This window comes from Rhipicephalus microplus, chromosome 3 (assembly GCF_043290135.1).
Source record: "Rhipicephalus microplus isolate Deutch F79 chromosome 3, USDA_Rmic, whole genome shotgun sequence".
NCBI classification, from domain to species: domain Eukaryota; kingdom Metazoa; phylum Arthropoda; class Arachnida; order Ixodida; family Ixodidae; genus Rhipicephalus; species Rhipicephalus microplus.
In genome coordinates, this window is record NC_134702.1 from 70,065,940 (window position 1) to 70,087,821 (window position 21,882).

The 21,882-nt window shown below is 48.7% G+C and overlaps 1 protein-coding gene across 3 annotated transcripts in view; it reads right to left on the bottom strand.

The window, feature by feature from the left end:
* The window catches only part of LOC119173803 (uncharacterized), a 92,297-nt gene that overhangs the window by 25,499 nt on the left and 44,916 nt on the right, over positions 1-21,882 (bottom strand). For all 3 annotated transcript variants that reach the window (XM_075889763.1, XM_075889761.1, XM_075889762.1), the window contains 2 exons: positions 19,344-19,621; positions 9,582-9,733 (listed from right to left, as the gene is read on the bottom strand). In XM_075889763.1, the coding sequence (XP_075745878.1) occupies positions 9,582-9,733; positions 19,344-19,621 (430 nt within the window). The remainder of the gene's footprint in view (positions 1-9,581; positions 9,734-19,343; positions 19,622-21,882) is intronic.

Genomic DNA, 21,882 nt, shown 5'->3' on the forward strand with positions numbered 1-21,882 from the left:
TGAGATGGACAGAGACACGGATACCGCGAAAACTATTCGGTAAAGCTTCTTATGCAGCGCGGCCCCACATATGTGATGCTAACTAAAAGCGTGGCACTGCCAATGCGCAGAAGTAGTTTTCTTTCTTTTCATTTTGGTTTAGAGTGTTGGGGGGGGGGGGCGCAACGCCAGCTCGTAGGGCGCAGGCCCGCCTCACGCTCACCCGCACGCAATAACAAGCGCTTGCGCTCGCCTGGTGCGCCGTGTGCACCACCGACGCTTCGCACTTCGTCGGTGGCAGGGCAGGCGTGGAAGATGCATGCTTGTACCAAAATGCCAAAATGCGGAGCAAAGTTTTTAGATTGTCTGTGGGGAAAATTCGTTATATCAAGGTTGTCTCCCGCTGTTACTTTGTTACACAGAGGTCACGAATACATGCGCTTCTACGAAAGCAACGACGGAGAATATAAAAACTTCGTTATATCGAGGAATTTGTTATATGGAGGTTCGTTATAAGCTGGTTTAACTGTACTGCTACTATTCGAAGTTGTTTCCCCTTCCTTTGAACCAAGAAAAAAATCACAGCATATCCACGGAGTGAGTGCATGATGATGAGTGGGGTGAAGCATCCATCAGTTCGTCCGCGCTTTTGTCCGTCCATGCATCTGTCTGTGTGACTATCCGTGCGTCTGTCTGTCTGTGCATCCGTCCATCTATCCGTGCGTCTGTCTATCTGTCCATTCATCCATGCATCCGTCTAAGTGTCTGTCCGTCGGTGCATCTGTCTGTCTCTCCATCCGTGTGTCTGTCCATTCATCCGTAAATCGAGTGTTCCAGACATTCCAAGGACTAAACAAGACGTGGCACGGCCAACCTGGAGGAGCAGCACGCGTGCACTCTCTTACAGCCTGCGCTTCGTGTCTAGTTCCGACCTTTCACCGCCGCTACCGTATAAACCGGACTATAGGTCGAGTGGGAATATAGGTCGACCCCCCAAGTTCAGGTTACTGAAAAAGAAAAAAAGTAAAACAACCCAAAACTGCCCAACCAAATTTATTTGCGAATTGGGCACACCGCACTGCGATCGTCGGAGCTCCCCTCAACCACCATCGCAACTGCTCTTATTCGTCCGACGAAACAAAACTGTCTTCTGAAGACGAGAGTTTGTCGCTGGCCGCCTCCCACAGTGCGTCGTCATCAGTGCCATCCAGCGAGTTGCTGATGCAACATTTCTTGAAAGCATTTTCCACCATGGAATCCGGCAAGAAGTGCCAGGCGGAAAGCACCCAGCCACAAACAGTCACAAGCGGAGGCCTCTGTAGGCGGCCCGTCGGTGTCCTGGGGTTGTCCCCGGACATCCACCGTTGGTATTGCAGCCGCACTCGTTCCTTGAACGGCTTGTTTAGTACAACGTCGAGCGGCTGGAGGGTGGACGTCATACCACTTGGTATCGCGGCGAGGTCCGTTTTCCCATCGCCGAGTGCGCGTTTCACTGCGTCGGTCAAGTGGCCACGAAACGCATCCAACACCAGCATGCTGCGAAGACGCAGCAGTGCACCTGGCCGACGATTCCACACCACTCGTATTCATTCGAGCATCATGGCCTCGTCCATGTATCCCTTTTTGTTGACACGAACGACAACACCGGGCGGAAACACTTCCTTCGGCATTGTCTTGCGTTTGAAAATGATGAAGGGCAGAAGCTTTCTACCATCTGCCGTGCATGCCAGCATGATGGTGAAGCGCGAGTGCTCGTTGCCAGTAGACAACAGCTTCACATCCTTGGCGCCGCGCTGCGTGATTGTGGTCGACGAAGGCATGTCAAACCACAAGGGGGTCTCATCGGCGTTACCAATCTGCCCCATCATGTAGTCGTTCTTCTCCCGAAGCCGATTCACGAAGCGCTGAAAGTTTATGAGCTTTTCCTCGAACTCCTCCGGCAACTTTTGACAGATGGATGTGCGCCGCCGGAGAGAAAATCCTTTGCGTCGCATAAATCGACGCATCCAAGAGTTCGGTGCACGAAACTCTTCTCTCATGAGCCCAGCTTCTCGAGCGAGTTCCAAGGCTTTCTTGCGAATGGTATCCACGGTCACTGGCAGCGAGCGCGCACGAACTTCCCACACAAAGTCCGCTAGCTTATCCTCCAGCTGCGGATGAACGGCACTTCGTACACGAAACGACATTTTTTGTGGATTGCACCTCTGCAGCTTCCCTTGCTGCGCCCTCCAACAGCGCACGCTTTTTTCCGATACACCTAAGCAGTGCTGAGCAGCCATATTCCCGTTCGCTTCTGCGAACTCAACATCATCTAGTTTAAACGCAGCTGAGTACTGCCTTCTCGCACCGCGAGACATATTTAGTGAACGAAAAAAAAGGCCACTAAAAATACAGCGCAATGTCAAGCGGAGCGAAAACTCTGAACAGATCGGAAGCAAATCACGAACACAAAGAAAACAGACGAAGCAAAAAAAAAAAAACTGCGATTGGATTCGGATGCGGATATGGCTGCATCCGGCTTCACAAGCACATGCAAGTTACATGTTGCCAGACAGTGTCGCACTTTCGGCTAGACACCGCTATATAAGACGAGGGGCGACTTTAGCTTATTATTTTAATGAAAATATCTCGACTTATATTCCGGTTTATACGGTAGTTCATGGCAGTGCAGCCCAACCCTCGCTAAACCTTGCTGACACCAAGGAGGTTACGCACAGCTAGTTTAACGTGGCAACCCTTCCTGGTGAGATAGTGCTCGAGGTGCGTTCTTCTGATACTGGTTTTTATTTTAGTTAGCATCAAATTCAAGGCAAATTTTATTGGAGATTAAGTCACCGATAACTCGTCTCTGTAGGTTATTTCATCAGAAACAAGTATCTTTTTATTCATGATTATTTATGATGTGCGCGGGTTTCCTCCTCAATTCAAATGAGTGCACGCATGCCACTCTTTTAGTCCGGCCGTGGAGGTGGCTACCTACTACACTCAAACCTCATTATAGCAAAGTTGCATCTTACACAAAAATAAGTTCGTTATATCCGAAATTCGCTATAAAAATTTATTCCTAACACTATGTCGGGGGGATGCCGCCAGGGGGCCAGAGGGTGCGGACGCGTTTCACGTCGGTTCCGCGGATGTTTTATGTTTGTGGCAGAAATTCAGATCTTCGATCAACGGCATTCTACTCAGCAGTTTCTGGAAGGTCAGCGAATCCTGCCTATATCAAGTTTTTCGGAGGTGAGCCGCTTTTCTGGACACTGTAGCTCATTTATTGCGGTGCCACACTGGCACACGAACTAAGCCTAACGCAGCACCGGTAGACGCCGTCGCTCGCGCTGCAGACGCGGCCGGCGTCTATGCCGAACCCAGCGAGCAGTGCGACGCCCCTTTGCTACTCGCTTAACGGCTTTATCCTCGACTGCAATGGAAGTTGTTCACGTAGACGGTGAAGAAATATCGCCGACAGATGTCCGCAAGGAGAATGGCTGGCTCGAGGTTCGGGCCAAATACAAGGAACGCAAGGCGCGCGTCGCGGGCACTGACCCTGCTGCGCAGACCGCTGACGCGCTCAACGATGATGAAGCGTTTGTCAAAAGAGCAGCCAGAAACGTGCGACGACTCAGCATGGCGACCAAAAAACCGAATCTGCCGGTGGACGACATCAAGGTCATCGTACGCCCTAGAGATGGCTTCAGCACCAGGACACATCGTGCTGCTCGGATCGGCGACAGCATACGTGCCGCTGCCGGACTGAACCAAGAGGAAACCAGAGGCGATATCTTTCGCGTAAACGAAAGACAGAATATTGTAGTAGTGAGTACTCCATCGGAAGAGAGAGCCAGAAGATATTGTGAAATCTCCAAGCTAACCATGGGAGACAAAGATTACGCAGCGAGGGCATATGCAGCCGCGCCGGAAAATACAACCAAGGGCATCATCCGTGGGATTCCCGACGAAGATTCTCCTGAGGATATTGAGAGACACCTCGTCAACGAGCACAACCCTTCGTTATTGCACGCGAAGAGGATGGGAAGCACGGCACACGCTATCGTCGTATTCGAAGGAAGTGTAGTGCCGCGCTACATATACTACAACGGAACGGAGCACCGTTGCGTGCTCTACAAGAAACAGTACGAGACGTGCTACGCTTGCGGCCGACTTGGACATCGATCCGACGTTTGCCCCAACCCAGAGAGTAGAAGATGCAGAGGCTGTGGCTGTGATGATCCACCGCAAGACCACTGCTGTGAGCCCAGATGTCGACTTTGCGGCAAGGACCACCCTACCGGAGACAGGAAATGCCAAGCCAAGTACAGAACTCCTTACATAGTGAAGAAACGCCAGTGGGAAAGAAGGCAACGTGAGGAGGACGCAGACAAGAGCTATAGGGTGTACGGCGAAAGTGGACACGCCTGTTCGGCGCTGCGTGGGGAGAGACGAGGCCGATCCGCCTCGCGTTCTCGCTCCCGCTCCCGGTCCCGGTCTCACTCCCGCTCTCGGTCGAGGAACGCCGAGCGCCAACGAGCCAAGGACAGACCTAAGTCCCAGGGCACGTCTCCCGCCAGTACCGACACTACAGCGACGCGAGCTGCCGGACCCGGTGGTAACGACAGTCTACCCAAAGCCTCCAAGGTGAGCTGGGCGGCAGCCGCCTCCGGCGAGCGTGCGCGGTCTGGCACTGCCTTTTCTAACAGTGAAGGTCAACACGACATGATCATGCAAATTCAAAAACGACTCGAGCAATTGGAGAGAGATAACATTAGATACAAAAACGTAATTGAGGAACTCAGGGAGGAAAATGCTAGTCTAAAAAATGAGGTAGCTAAAAAGGGCGGAACGATCCGATTGCAGGACAATCCAGGGGAGGTACTATCTAAGGATGAAACGGTGCCGACCCCCTCGAAACGCAGGGCAGTTGAAGTGGACCCGGCGCAAGCCGAAATTCAAACACATAAAACAGAGGAAAGGGATAGGAAACGGCACGATGTCGAAGACGACATAAGCATAGTCAGGAAAGAAATAGAGGATGAAAAGAACACGCGTAAAGCAGAAATGGAACGAATGCTTAGCCAGCTTACAGGCGCGATGCAGCAGATAACAACTACAATGCAGCAAATACAGCAACAACTCGCCACCCTGCAGATGAGGGTTGAAAACAACGAGCGAAGGTTACCAGCTAGCAGCTGCGGGCCCCTCAAACAGACTGGGAAACCGTACCACAGACCAGTGGACACAGAGACTAGGGAGAACACTGGCAAATATTAAATTTTACTATCATCATGGCTACTCACAATACTAAAAATTACGTAATTTGGCAATGGAATTGTAGAGGATACGCTAGAAAGCGGGGACATCTTCAACAGTACCTGATTAACAAGGAGAAGCCAGATGTGATACTTCTACAGGAAACTAACGTTAAAGCTAAGTTATCCGGTTACAGGTCATTTCAGGATAGCGCTCCTCGGGACAAACCGGCCGTCGCGACGCTAGTCAAACGTAACCTAACCGTAACGCAGCATGAGATAAAGGTAAACGCGATACCGCACCTGTTGGTGGAGATAGTACCTCCAAAGAATCGAGACAATAGTCTTTTCATTCTTAATGTGTATAGTAGCCCTCGACTTAAGCACCGCTTCCGCGCGCTACTCAAGAAGGCGGCCGGCATCGCGGGGACCCGAGCGCTCCTCGTAGCGGGAGACTTTAACGCTCATCATTCCGCATGGGGCTACAAATACGAAAACCTGAAAGGCAAAAACCTATGGGAGGATGCTCTACTGGAGGGTCTCACTCTCATTACCGACCCCTCCGCGCCTACGCGACAAGGAAATAGTGTTTGTGCTGATACGTCACCAGATCTCGCGTTCGTTAAAAACATAACAAACGTATGCTGGACGAATACACAGGAGGATTTGGGCAGTGATCACACTATTGTAGAAATTCGTGCCAATGCGGGGCCGTGCAAAAAGAAAAGCAAGCTACTAAAACTTGTAGAGTGGGACAAGTTTAGGCAAAACAGGGAAAATAGGATTGACTCCTCGGAAAATATCGAAGATATAGAAAAGTGGACATCAATGCTGAGGCAAGATGTCGCGGCAGCAACGCATGAGGTCCCTCCTGAAGCAAACCTCCAGGTCCTAGATAGTAAGCTTCTGCATATGTGGGAGGCTAAACGTAGCCTACAAGCCCGGTGGAAAGTACAACGACACAATAGGACTTTACGTAGGCGAATAGCTAAACTGAATAGAGACATCGAGGAATACGCTTTACAGCTTTGCAAGTCACAGTGGGAAGAGACGTGTAATAGCATGGATAGTCGGGTAGGGTTCACCAAGGCGTGGAATCTCCTCAGGTTCCTGCTGGATCCAGAGGAGACTAAAACAGCATATAGGCAAAATGTCAACAAGATAATCAACGTCTACAAAGGCACCCACGCAGAACTCTTGCATGAACTCAGGATGAGATACACTAATCCGACTAGACCCGTGCTCCACTCTGAATACAAAGGCACTGCGAACGAGTGCTTGGACAGACCTTTCAGCATTGCTGAAGTACGCGCGGTGCTGCACAGGCTCAACACGAAATCATCGCCCGGACCAGACGGGGTTACGAACAAAACGCTTCGGAATCTAGATGACACATCGATAGAGCACCTCACGGTTTTCCTTAACGAATGCTGGGAAAAGGGACGTATTCCCCGACAGTGGAAAACCGCCCGCATCGTTATGATACCCAAACCAGGAAAGCGCATACAGCTGGAAAATCTAAGGCCGATATCGCTGACGTCCTGCGTTGGTAAGGTCATGGAGCACGTGGTCCTCGCGAGACTAACAAACTTTCTCGAGGACCACGATCTGATTCCTCACACCATGCTGGGCTTCAGGAAGAGCCTCTCCACGCAGGACGCCATGCTACAACTCAAGCACCAGGTAATAGACAGCATGACCACTTCTACCAAAGCAATCTTAGGCCTAGATTTAAAGAAGGCGTTTGATAATGTCAAGCACTCGACTATACTTACCCGAATAATAGAACTAGGACTCGGTAAAAGGACGTACGACTACGTCCGTGATTTTCTAACGGACAGGACAGCGAGGATCACATTGGGAGAATTAGAGTCAGGAGAGATAGAGATGGGCAGCGCCGGCACTCCTCAGGGTTCGGTGATTTCGCCCTTGCTCTTTAACCTCGCACTCATAGGGTTACCAGCTAAATTAGAAGAGATTGACGGGCTCTCCCACAGTCTGTACGCAGACGACATTACTCTGTGGGTAACTCGGGGATGTGACGGCCAAATAGAACAGACGCTACAGCGAGCCATCGATACGGTTCAAAGATTCCTAGAGGACACGGGCCTCACCTGCTCGGCTGAGAAATCGGAGCTACTGGTTTACAGACCTACGCGCAGAGGTCGAAAGCCCAAATACAGCGAACAAAGCGCAAATCACGCAGAGGAAGCGATACAGCTAACGACCTCGGAAGGCCACGTCATTCCCAAAGTAGACGTTATACGCGTATTAGGCTTGTATATTGCAGCCAATGGCCACAATGGCGAAACTGTTCGCAGGTTGGAACACGCGGTAAATCAGACAATCCGACTTCTAAAACGAATTACGAACCGACATAGTGGTATGAAAGAAGGGAACACTATTAGACTTGTGCAAGCCTTTGTCCTCAGTAGAATCACGTACGTTGCCTCTTACTTGAATTGGCACGTCGCCGAGAAGATAAAATTAGATTGCTTAATCAGGAAAGTGTATAAGCAAGCTTTATGCTTACCCATGAACACAAGCACAGTGAAATTATTAGAACTAGGCTTGCACAACACGCTTGACGAATTAATAGAAGCGCACAACGTAGCACAGTATGAACGACTTTCTAAGACTAAAACGGGCAGGTACATCCTCGAAAAACTGGGAATCCACTATCACACGCAGCAAGGCGAAAAAGCCGACATAACCGTGATGGTAAGGGAAAAGATAGTGATTCCGCCGTTGCCCAAAAATATGCACCCGGAACATCACACCGGCCGAAGAAACCAGAGAGCGCAGGACTTGCAGAGAAAATTCGGAAATTGCAAGGAAGCGGTATTCGTGGACGCGGCCAGATACGCGCGAAGGTGTGGTTACGTGGCCGCGGTGGTCGACGGTAAAGGGACATGCATGACGAGCGTTACGGTGCAAACGCCACTGACCGAGACGGCCGAGGAGGTGGCCATAGCACTCGCGGTGGCGACCACTGAGGCCGAAGTAGTAATTAGTGACTCGCAAGCAGCGATACGCAACTATGCGAACGGTCGTGTCTCCCGAGAGGCGCTGCGAATCCTAATGACTAACGAAGACAAAATTCGGGAAAAAAATGACACTTTCGTCATATGGACCCCCGCACACACACAAACCCCGCTGGCCGGCAACGAGGCGGCGCACGCGGCGGCTCGAGCACTCACGAACCGAGCCGTTGCGAACGCCGACGCCGCCTCGGACGAAGTTCCACGCGGGGGGGAGTGGGAGTGGGGGGACCGCATGACTAGTTACCACGAAATAACGCAGCACTATAAGCTAGAAAGGCGAAAGTACCCTCCGCCACACAACAGGTTAAATAAAAAACAGGCAGTTGCGTGGCGACAACTGCAAACATATACTTATCCGAATCCAGTTCTCTTTAGTCTCTGTTACCCTGATCTGTATTTAACAGAAAAATGCAACGTTTGCGATGAAAGGGCGACACTTTCACATATACTATGGGAATGCTCGAGTTTAGATGAAAGCAACGATGAAAACCACGAAGAGGCAGTTTCGGACCGCAGGACACGCTGGGAGGGGGCTCTGCTCAGCTCCTCATTCGAACAACAACTGTGGGCCGTCCAGCGAGCCGAGGAAGCCGCCCGAGCCCAAGGGCTCGTGGCCGACGCCTAGGCCCGCCCCAAATCAACTTCGCTGGACTTCATAAATAAAGTTATTCTTCTTCTTAACACTATGTCTATTGCAAGAGTATTTTTCATACACTTCATTAAACTGGTATTTCGTATCTGGGTTCATTATATGGAGTTTTAAGTGCACAATGATGCACTACTACTACTACTACTACTACTACTACTACTACTACTACTACTACTACTACTACTACTACTACTACATACATCGTGGATGCACAACCCACAGCATCAGGAGCTTCTCCTCTAAAAAGATTTGCACAGGCCTTGTTTCAATTAAAAAAAAATATATCGAGAGCGTTATTGGGTCATGACAAATATGCCCAAATATGCCATAGAGGCTGCTCAAATTCGATTAGAAAATATTTGATTAAGTCACTCTTCGCCTTGAATTCAGTTTGAACCTAAAATTTACTATTCGCACAGGCCTACTAGTGTGCTCTCCCAGATCGCTGTCTTTTTCTTTGTTATTTGTACTCAAGTCGAAAGTTATCACCTCAACCAACATGCAGTAAGCAAAAGAAGCCTCTCCTACCTACCTTTCTCATTGTCCCCAGTTTCAAACAAAAAAAACACTAAAGAAACAAACAGAAAGAAACTAAGTGACACTACGGCAGCCCGAATATCATGTCAGACAGGCACCATTGCACTCCCGAAACAAGCCACAGCCTACCTGGGTCCCTCTGGTAGATGTTGAGGGAGCCACTGCTCAGGGCCACGTACACGCGTTCACAGTGGTAAAGTATTTGAGTCACAGGTGCTGTCACCGTGGTGCTTCCCACTTCAGTCCACTTGTCTGGAGACGAGGCCAGTAGCAGAATCAACCTGCAGAACAGAAATGCAAACATGCGTTTCAATGATGTGGTGCTGGGCCAAAGGATGTGCCAGCAGTACTTCAAACAACACACAGCAATAGCAAGAAAAACACTGCATAAAAATTTAGCTTAGCACATGGCAACTAATATAAGCAGTGTTGATAACAGTGTTCAGGGCACAATGTTAGTCGCCATGCATGTTAGTTTCACTACATTGCTAGCTAAAGTGGCGGGAAATCCATGCTAAACATGCTAGTCAAGAAACTTCGCTGCAACAAAAAGAAAACTGCTCTCTGTCTACCACTGCTAACGTGTCGGTGAAATTACTGCAAAAAATATCGACAATTAGTAGACAAGCTCACCTGTGCTGGTCTGTTACATTTCAGAGGCCTGCACAAACGAGGTTGTGGTAACCCTATCTTTTTCAACTTCACCTCTCGAATTCCTCCCATAGCGATTTCAGGCTGTTGAATGGCCTCAAGGGCTACACAGCAGTCTCTCTTTAAACAGAACTTAAAAGGACCGGGAAAATTTGTTTCATTAAACCATGATTTTACTTGCTAAGAAGTAGATACAAAGGCCAGAATACCTACAGAGGAATTTGGCAAAAGTGCCTATGCGGGCTCTTTCAGCGGTGCTTGTGCCATCATGGGAATTATGGGAGGTACGCAGCCTTGTGCGAATATTTGAATACCTTGAATATTCGAACGAATATTGCATTAATCATATTCGCTTTGATTCGGAGACACGGGTAGAGTTAGACGCTGTGCGGACGTGCTTTGCATGGGCTCCGGCCCGGTGACCGACTATCGGGTGACGCGCTTTGTTCTGGACTTGCTGTTAGTGAGCTCGTCTTCAGTAGGTTGCCTTGTACCTACCGACACCACTCGTATAGGCAAGTTTGCCCCCATTTTAGGAGTTTCCAAGATTTCCCTACCAACTCCGCGGTGGCAGGGCTAGGCCTATCTCCTAGGCCAAGCCTGGGCCACGACGCCGGGCACGGGCTTGCGCCTGGTGACCGTGGGCCTTGTGAGGCTGAAGATGGAATACTACGTCGAAGGGGAGGCTATAACGCCCGAAGATTTTAAAGCGGGAGAGTGGGCTCCAGCGCTGACGGCACAGGAACGATTTGAGAAGACTCTGCATGGTGACAACGCCAAGAGTAAGCCTTGCGAGACGCAGGCCGGCAGCGAAGCGTGCAGCAAGTCAAGTGGGGGAAAGCGCCGGTGTGAAAAAAATGCGGACCATTTCTCAAGATGCCAGCCAGGGATTTTAAGGTTGTGTAGAGGCCCCAGAACTGGGACTTAAGTGTTGTGACAGCGAGAGAACTCAGATGTGCACTATGAGCAGCAGCACGACGAGTATGATTGCTGCGGAAGAAGACATTGTGTGAGTTAATGGCACAAACAACATGCTGATGGTGAGCACACCGTGTATGAATCGCACTGGGGCATATGCAACTGTGAAGACGCTCAAGCTGGGTGATCGTGACCTGCCCGTTTCGGCGTTTGTGGCGCCATTGGAGAACTCTCTGTGTGGGGAGTGATTTACAATGCTTATGATGGATGTTCAGAGAAAGAAGTTCGGGCGGGATTCCTGGAGAAGAATGAAGGCATAGATATACTGGACGCCAGACCTCTGGGAAAGTCGAAGGCGATTCAAATTACGTTCGGGGGAAAACGCGTACCCTAGATGGTTAGTTACTGGAATTGTCTGTACACTATGATCCCGTATAGAAATTTAGTTGAGACCTGCTACAGTTGCAGACAAGTTGGACATCGAGCGAATGTTTGCTATTGTCCGAAGAGTAACCTATGTCACCGTTGCGGGAAGGACCATCCTGCCCCGCTAGAAGGAGAGCCACTCATGTGCACACCGAACATCATCGTGCGCCATGGTGCACATCACACAGGGAGCCGGAACTGCAAGTTTCGCCTGGCTTGCAAGCCACCAACAGGTCGGCAGCAGAGCATCGAAAAAGAGAGCGAAGCTGGCAACGATGAACGGTCCTCGAGGGCCACAAAGCGGTCATCGAGGGGTAAAGGAGGCACAAGCAAAAGCAGGGACCGGTCGAGTTCCTTCCTGCCATTGCCAGGGCGCGGGGGCGGCTAAGATGGCGGACGAGTATCCAGTCCTCACAGCCACACACGTGACACGAACAAAAGGTGAGCTTGTCAGGCATGGCCTCCCAAAACGAAATTGCTCGAAATCGCTCGAGCGCTGGTTGAGCGGCAGGGAGATTTGATTAAAAGAATAGAAAATAGAATTGCAGAGATGGAACGCGCATTTAAAAACGACCAACGACAAGGGACACAGGCACTAGCAGTGCAATGCCTTCAGAAAGCGACACAGGAGGCGTCTGCTCGCGTACAGGAGAGCACGGCTATGGAAGAGGAAAATCAGGGAACAGTGAAGAGACCACTGCCGGTGGATGAGGAAGGTAACGCAAAACGATTAGCCGAAACGTCACCAGTAGACATGCCACAGCCTGTTTTTAAGGTCACTAGTCTTAAGGCAGATGTGACTACCCTTGCGGATAAAGTAGGCAAACAAGGGGAAAGACAGGATAGTTTGGAGGCTCAAGTCGAAAAAATCGAAGCCAGATTAGACATAATAGAGGAGCGTCTCAGCATGCTTGCAAGTGAATTTAGGGCTTCCCAAACCCAGGTCATGGGCATGTTTCAGCAGCTTCATACTCAATTGGAGGCAAGACTACCTCCTGCAGGTGGCCAAGTGCCATCAGTCAACCTGGTGCCTCATCGTGGCTCAACAACAGCAAATAGAGGTTTGGCAATGGAACTGCAGGGGCTTCCGTCGCAAGCGAGGTAACCTGCAGTTGCACGTACGAAATTTGGATAGTAAACCGGACAAAATAACCTTACAGAAGGCCAGTGGTTCCGTAAAATTATCCCGATTTATGGCATTTACTGCGCCAGGGATTGACCCAAAGGACGAATCACGCGTCTTAACAGCCGTGGTAGTCCATTGCCACATCACTGCCATTCAGCGTGCCGTAGATAGCAGCAGGAAAGACTACGTCCTGCTGGAGATTTTGCCTAAACAAAAGAATGAGAAGAATCTGTTTTTACTTAATGTGTATAGTTTTCCAAAAGATAAAGGATTAGGCTTGCCACAACTCCCGATTCAAACTCAACAGTTAGCAGCTCGCGCTCAGCTTATAGTGGTATGAGATTTAAATGTGCCTCACCCGGAGTGGGGTTATATTCGAGTCAGCCCAAAGGGCAATCGGCTGTGGCAAGTTGCCCGGGATCTGCGATGGACGCTGTTTAACAATCCGCAAGGTCATACGAGAATAGGCAACAGCATAAGCATGGATACCTCTCCAGACCTCACATTTTTTAGAGGTATCAGCAATGCAAAGTGGATTAACACGGGACAAGCACTAGGAAGTGATCACAATATCCTTTCCCCCAACGTTTAGCGCTGCGAAGCATAAAGACAAAGTGAAGGGGCATTGAATTACGGATTGGGACAGATTTAGACAAAAAAACAGAGCAGGCACTGTGAACGGGAAAAGACCTGGACGCATGAGTAAAGGCACTCAAGGAGGATGTAAAGAATACCACAGTATAAGTGCCAGTTGAGCAGGAGGAGTTTACGGCGTACTCAAGACTATTACACATGTGGGAAGCGCACACGAGTCTCTTGAGAAAATGGAAGAAGCAAAAACATAATGGCGTCCTTCGCAGAAGGACTGCCAAGTTAGAACGTAAAATCGAAAATTATACAATCGAGTCGCACGCCAAGCAATGGGGCTAGATTTGTGATCGCATGAATGGACAGTTTGAATGCAAAAATAGATGGCAGTTGTTGAGCCATTTTTTGGATCCGGCAGCAACAAAATCGGCGCAACGGGGACAAATGACTCGGTTAATGCATCAATATGAAGGCACAATTGGAGAGTTTATACAGGAACTCCGGAATCGGTACATAACTGATGGACGGTTGCTTACCAAACTACTAGGGGGTGGAAAACTTAGAACTAGATGAAGAGTTCACAATTGCGGAGGTGGAGTTTGCCATGGGGCAGCTGCGTACTACGTCTGCTGAGAAACCTAGATTTCAAATCGGTTGGGGCGATCACTGACTTGATAAATGCGTATTGGGTGGCCGGGGAGATCCCAGCACAATTGAAGCATGCTAGGATTATATTTATTCCTAAGCGAGGCAAGAAACTCTGCTTGGAGAACCTGCGCCCCATATCGCTGTCATCATGTGTGGGCAAATTAATAAAGCACGTGCTTCTCAACAGTCTTCAGGATAATGCAGAGGATAAGGCGATCTTTCTCCCAACTATGACTGGTTTCAGGGCCAATTCGCCCATGCAGGATGTCATGATACAGCTGGAAACATAATGTAGCCGATCCCGGGCACGGCACGGGCACCAAAGCTATATTGGGGCTTGACCTGATTAAAGCTTTCGTCAATGTTTCGCATGAGGCAATATTAAATAACCTATCAGAAATTGGCCCTGGAACCAGGGCGTTCCGCTAGATCAGATGATTCTTAGAGGCCCGATCTGCAGAAGTTTCAATTAGAGATATCAAATTGGATTCCTTCCCATTTGGAGGCAAAGGGACGCCACAGAGTTCAGTTTTGTCGTCGTTCCTGTTTAACCTCGCTTTAATTAAAATACCGCCAAGGCTGGAGGAGATACCGGAACTCAAACACACATTTTATGTAGATGATATTATTCTATGGGCAACCACGGGTAGTGATGCGAATCCGGAAGAAACACTACAACAGGCAGTGAATATTGTCGAAGAATTGGCAGGGGAGGCGGGACTCCCACGCTTTCAGCCCAAGTCCGAGCTCTTTGTGGTTCGCGACAAACCCAGAAAGCTACATGCAAGACACTATACTCCGCCACCGCCGTTAGAGGTAAAGGTAGGGGGTAGGCCGGTAGCTGAAGCTCAAACGATTAGAATTCTCGGCCTATATCTGCAAACTAACAGGAAGAATCGCGTGGCCCTTGAAAAACTTAAGACCACGGTCAATGCTACTGTCAGGCTAATCAGGAGAACCACTAACCATAAGAGAGGGGTTAAAGAAAAAAAAAAAAAACTCTGTAAGCTGGTACAGGCGTTTGCACTCAGCAGGATTACAAACGCGGCACCTTAGATGAAGTTGAATGTCGCAGAAAAAGGCGAGGTCGAGGCTATGATCTGGCAATCTTACAAGGCAGCGCTTGAGTTGCCCAAGAATGAGCCTACAGAGATGGTGTTAAAACTAGGAATGCACAGCACCCTGGCCGAACTACGGGAGACACATCTGGTGATACAGCATGCTAGGCTTTCGACAATCAAATCAGGCAGGATTATATTAGAAAATATTAACATTGGGGCCGAGGCTCCTACTTGGAACAATAAAATTCAGGTGCGGCGAGAGTTACATGAGGCCCTGTACATAAAACATTTGCCCAAAAATATGCATCCGATTCACCATAAGCAGCGCAGGCAGGCAAAAGCCAGAGCTTTACACTTTGAGTACGGCGAGTACAAGGCAGCAGTCTATACAGATGTCGCGGAATTTCAGGACAAAGACGCTTTTGTGATTATGGTGTAGGACAGGTGGGGACGTTTGGTCCCCTCTGGATCGGTCAAAACCCGCTCCTCAGAAACTGCAGAGGAAGCGGCAATAGCGCTAGCTATAATTAATTCTTAGTCGGACTTGATTCTCAGTGATTTAAAGACAGCCATCCGAAATCTGGTGAGGGGCAGAATAACAGCGACCGCCACAGATTTCTGCACAAGGCCACGAGACGAGAAATTCGAGAAATAGAAATTGTCTGGGTATTAGCACACTCTGGGAACCCTGGAACGAGGCAGCTCCTCTAAATGTTCGAGGTTTCGTCAGCTGGGCAGGTGAGCCGCCCGTTCCGAGGAGGTCCGCGAAAGATGGGCTGATGTCCTTTCACGACATAACGAATCATTATAAACTAGAACGGAGGTTTTATCTGCCTCCACACAAGCGGTTGACTAAGGCGCAGGAATGCGTCTGGAGAAAACTGCAGGCGCGATCTTTGCTCAACCCTTACATGTTGAACAAAATATACCTGGAGGAGATAAAGCCGCATTGCAAATGCTGCCAGGCTGTGGCAACATGTGGTCACATACTTTGGGTATATAGCATTGTGCCACCACCGGTGGTTATTATGCGTGTTCCCTCTCTTGAGCACTGGAGGCCATGTTGACCAGCTCAGACCCAGTCGTCCACACAAGGGTCGTGGAGTGGGCCACACAGGTCGCCGTCAACCTTTGGTCGATGGCCATCTAACACAAAATCGTTCACAGTTGCTTTATAAAGTTTTACCATCCATCCACCATCCATCATTTCGATTCGGATTCAAATTAATGAAAACTTTGCAAAACGAACGAATAGATGCATATTTATAGAACCCCTATAAAGGCGGTTTCATTGCAGTACATGACATATAAGCACAATATTGCGTGGGCCCCACTGTCTTTTGGTCGCTAGCTAAACTATGTTTTGCATGTCTCCATGAAGGAATGCATCCTCATACATATGCTAGCATGCTAGTTTTGCTTTCCCTGTACATCCCTGTCAGCCATCTACATGTCTGGCACTGATGTACACACTGATGGGACAGAAAAAAAAAACCCTTGTATTTTTTTTTTCATTTATTTGTAGTAACTCGCATTGTGTCCTTTGTTCCTGAGAGCTCCACATGGTGAACTACACAGAATCTTTGAATGTAGCCTTCTCTGCTAAGGAGAAGTCTATGCTGAAATTCAAATTTATGTGAGAAATCATCTTTGCTGCTCTATTGCCAACAAATCATGGCGGGGTGTCACTCCATCACAATGGACCATATCCGCCAAGAGGCTTGAACAGAGTCAGTAACATGCGCCACTTGCAACTGATCTACATGGACAAACCTCAACTGCAAGGCTGCTAGTGGCTACCCCCTCATTACAGTCAAATCCCGCTACAACGACATTGACAGGAGGCGTAAAAAAAATTCACAGCACAGAATTTCGAGCGAAATTTCATCTTTAGACCACAAGATTTAGTAAGATCTGATGATTATGACTTGTCCTTTGGCCGCTGCAAGCGCATGCATTGAACTCTCGCCAACTCGGACGTACCTGGCCGAACACTGAGTGAGCGTATTTTCTCACATATAACGAGGTCAAAATATACACAAAATTTGGAGCTGAAATTGGGATGCAAATTATACGAGAATTTTGGCCAGCAAGTTCGCTTCACGGCATGGCTTCATGGCAATGCAAAGAAGGCGGCCTTGCGTTAATACGCGGGTAGTTTTTTCTTCCTCCGGCGGTGTGCGGCCGGAGAGTGCCGGTTATATGCAGGCGTAGGTTGTACGAAAGAAAGTACGATAATCAGACGAGGCATGCCGAGTGCCCATCGCCGCGAACAGCGTGCCGAATCCAAGCTAGAGGCCAACTGCTAACTACAAATGAAAGTTACGAAGCTCTGCACTACCAGGCCATAAGTGGACAGGAAAGCCGTAACGCTTCCGTGTCGTTTATTGCCTTTAATCTACGGCTGTGTTAACTGCACACCTTCGGATCGTATTCGCTATCGATGAACAATATGACAGCAACCATGCACGGTTTCCTGCCCAGTGGTTGCGGCAAACACAAGTTACGTTTTCAATCTGTGCGCGCTGCGCTAACCGTGCACCTGACTTCGAACTTAGTCGTTGCTACCTTTGTTTGCATTGTTATGGCAAAAAATATTGGGTTGAGTCTCTTCGCGTTGACTGTGCCCACACTTTCGTGATCGCCCATGATCGCATTCGACACGACCGCATTCGTGTTCGCAGCGGTTGCAGCAGAATGTAGTTATGCTGGCATTAAATGCGCGCTGCTCACGTGTGCACCTTCACGCGGCGTCGTTGTCATTCATGATTGCAGGGCTAGTGACAACAAGTGGTGGTTTACCGTAATTACCCGAATCTAACGCGCACCTTTTTTCCGGTTAAGCGAGTTCATAAATCGCATGCGCATTAGAATCGAGTACGAAAAAAAAAATGAATACGGTCATTCTATTGCCATCGGCATTCTAAAATGGCCGCCCCCTACGTGCGCCGGCATGGCCCGTCGGCCATTTCTGCCTATGTGTTTCCCATGTGCGGCACTTCGTATGTGTGCTGAGGAGTTCGTCATCTTGGTGTGCATTAGCATCGATGGCATGGAAGGGCCGACTCCAAAAACTCGACGAGTGCACCACCATGCCGCTTTTAAAAGAAAAGTCATCGCGTGTGCCGAAACGGACGTAAATCGGGCTGCATCGCGGTCGTTCGGAGTTCTCGAAACATGTGTGTGGGACTGGCGGAAACAAAAGCAGAATATTGTCGACAGCAAAGATTCACGCAAAGGCTTCAGCGGACCACAGCAGGGTCGGTTTTTGCAAATTGAAGGGCTGCTCGGCGAGTATGTGATTGAGCAGTGAGCGGCACAGCGGCCCGTGACGACAGAACTGCTCCAAGTGCAGGCTATGCAGTTAACCTTAGAAAAAGGGCTAATGCGGAGCAGGTGCTGGCTAACTAACTTTACGAAGAGGAAAGGCTTTTCCCTCTGAAAGCGAACGAGCATATGCCAAAAGTTGCCGGAGGAGTACGAAGAAAAGCTTCAGTTTTCAGAGGTTCGTCCTAAACTTGCGGCACAACAACGGCTCCCTGCTTGGGCAAATCGGGAATGCCGATCAGGCGCCTCTTTACTTCGACATGCCTGGCACCACAACTGTGGAGAAGAAGAGGGCGAAGCAAGTTCGCATGCTGACATCGGGCCACAGTAAAACTAGAGTGACGGCAATGCTCCGTTGCACGTCAGATAGGCACAAGCTTCCCCCGTACCTCATATTTAAATGGAAGACGCTTCCGAAAGGAGTCTTTTTCCCGAGTGGTGTAATCGTGTGGGCCAACGAGAAAAATGGGTGCGCGTTGCAATCGATGTCTTACTTTTTTTTTTTTCGTCGTGGAAACCGGGTGCACGTTACAATCGAGGGCGCGGTAGAATCGAGTAAATACGGTAGTTTTACGTCGAAAATATATATATACATATATACACGTCGAAAACGTGATTCTGGCGCGGCCCGAACGTCCTTACATCAAATCCACTGGCAGCATCATGGTGGGTGGGCGCAGTCATCGAGGATCTCAATGCCGATAAATAGCAGGGTGTGCGTGTGGTGGCAGAAGGCGTATATCCGATGAAAACACGGTTGTTCTGATATGGCAGTGCGCCCTGGATGTCACGAGACGTCAAGAAATGTCCGAGTTGATATCGGAATTTCGCGGCAATCGAGGCAAGCTTCTTTTTATTATGGAATAGTACTCGCAAAAACTTCGTTAAAGAAGAAATATCCAGGAAAGGTATTCGTTGTGGCAGGCCATTTTTAATTTTGTTTTCTACGGGCGGCTGAAGGGGAACTGAAAATCATTCATTGTGGCGGAAATTTCGTTGCAGTGAAATTCGTTATAGCACAATTTGACTGTATCTGCAAATAAATAACACAATCGAAAATTTTTATTCCGTCCGAAATCAACTAGGCTTCAAAACAGCACAAGGTCAAATCACATTACTGTCCCCTGAAGTGAGCCGTGGCCATACCTCTTTGTCTCGGTGGTGATCCACACAGTCTCGGCAGCCCCGGGAGGCGGAGGCTGAGGCGGGCTGACGTCCGGGTCTGGTGCAGGTGGCACAGCCTCCATGGCGGCAATGCGGGATTCGGGCAAGTCGAAGGCACCCACGGAGCGCAGGGCTATCTGCTGCATCGACAGGATCACCAGGTGGCTGTTCACGCCGTCAGTGCTGCACAGCCACAGGTACTGGCCCCGGAGGCCGCCCGGCGTTGTGGGTGCCACACTGTAGAAGCAGCCGCATTTGACCTGCAGCGAGGGAGACGCACGACTACTGTCTTAAGACTCGGCCATGTACAGGTGGAAGCAAAGAAGCTGGGCGAGTTGGAATTCACACAATTTCGACGACCCATCCAAAACAAAGGACTCCAATATGGTCACGAAGTAGCCCGCAACTTCCAAGCAAGCAGTTGTCCCTTAAATTCACTAATACCGACAGCTGACGATGGGGCTATGACTGGGGTCTAGCGCGTGGGCTCACTAGTTTGGTATGGATTGTTTGAAGGAAGCCGACATTAAGATAAAAGTAATGAGCCATAACTAGGCTTGTGCGAACAGGGAATTTTAGGTTCAAAGTGAATTCGAATAGTATATATGACATACAAAGAAAAACGGGCACATTTGTCACGACTAGGCTTGTGTGAATAGTGAATTTTTGGTTCGAAGCGAATAGGGATTTTGATCCGACAATTTCGAATCAAGTTCGAATGGTTTGTATAACATATAAAAAAAGGGAATATTTATCATGACACAACTAACATGCACAATTTTCCTTTCGAATTTAAAAAATGGCTCTATGCAAATTCCCTTTTTTTTTCGTTCAAAGGAAGTCGAAACAACCTTGAGTAGTAGTTTTGGTAGGATGCGAGTGATAACCTGCAAGATAGTTAATGTTCTAAAATTTGTTTACTTGGATCATATAAGCCGTCACAACAGGCTTAATAAAATGAAGAATTGATTTGAGGGTAACATGTTCCTTTAAAGGGGCCCTGTAACACTTCTTCAAGTAGCGATGGAGCCAGTAAACATGCTTGTTGCCTTACAAATTTACTGCAGAAAAGTTTCTAGAATCAATCTAGTATGAGGAGAGTTCCAAAAATTGGCGCACGCTGCAATTGGATTCTCTCTTCTCGTCTTGACAAAATAGCTGGAAGCTAAGCAGGAAGGAATGGCACGGCGAAAGAAAATGCTCCACATGCACTTCGTGACCTTGAGCACCTCTTTTCCTTTTTTTTTTTCTTCTTCGAGTACACGGCTTCTAAGTGCGATCGCCTACGTACTCGTGGACAAGCGGCGGCCCCGGTAACGACAAGCTCACCATGATCAAATCAGCCAATGCCTGTGACCAGAGCCGTATATCTCTTCTTGGCTGTGACAAGCGATTTTTGAGCTTGTATGTCATTTGCCGGGGAAAGAAAGCAATTTCTAGCTTAGAAAATTTATTGTGAATTAAAGGCCACGTGCTGTGTTACAATATTTTCCTCGCGTGTTTTCGGTAGCCTCGACTACCGATCAGCCGCGTTTACTGACCATGTTCAGTAAATGTTGCACGGCCCCTTTAAATTTTAAGAACAGCTTCACAGCAAAACAAAACTTTTCCTGGGGATGCTTTCACTGCTTAGCACTCCTACATTGCAGTGAAACCACTTTTACAGGTGGTGACATGCAGATTAGTATACAGTCGAAACCCGCAATAACGAAACACCGCGAGAACAAAATCCCCGCGGCAACGAAATAGTTCCAAATCCCCGGCGAACGTTCATAGAAGCCCATGTATTACGTATCTCGCGGCAACGAAGTGTTTTTGAACAGCAATCCCGCATTAACGAATTTTCTACCACGGTGCGGGCCTTATTTTACCCTCCCGCCAAAGGTTAACTGTCGAAAATATGCTCAAATGCATGTTATGCGCACTCCAAATTTATAGACGTCTGTTTTTGCCGCGCTAACGTGGGTACCACCATTTTCGTTTACTTCAGGGGGGACGCTGCTTTGGGATCGCGATAAATGACAAAAAAAATCTTTTTTTTTTAAATCAAGTTTTCAGTTTCTGGAACCCTTTTTCTATCTGATTCCAAAATATCTACACTGAAAACCACGCAGAAGTGCTTCGGAAAATTCATTTCACCCCCCTAGGTAGTTGAACTTTTTCTGAAAATCGCGAAAAAACAGCGATTCTTGGGCTCATCGGAAAGAGCATTCTCCGTGTTTAACTTTCCCGCCTCAGCTGGCTCCGCCCTTTAATTAAGAACAAGTGCACAAAAAGCAAATGTTTGAAGGTCGTTTCGAGGTCTTTGATTGGCTGTGGCCGCTATGTTGCCTCAGCTTGCCTCCCCATTGGCCCGATGCTCGCTCCGGGAGATCGTCGTCGCCTGCTCCTTGTACGTCGCGAGGACATGGCTCTCGAAAATTGCTACTTCGTGACGTGTTCACGGCTCGATGATCACTTAAGATATAATTACGCTTTAGCTAAGAGCAGTAGGCGGATGCACGATTAGGTTACTACGAGC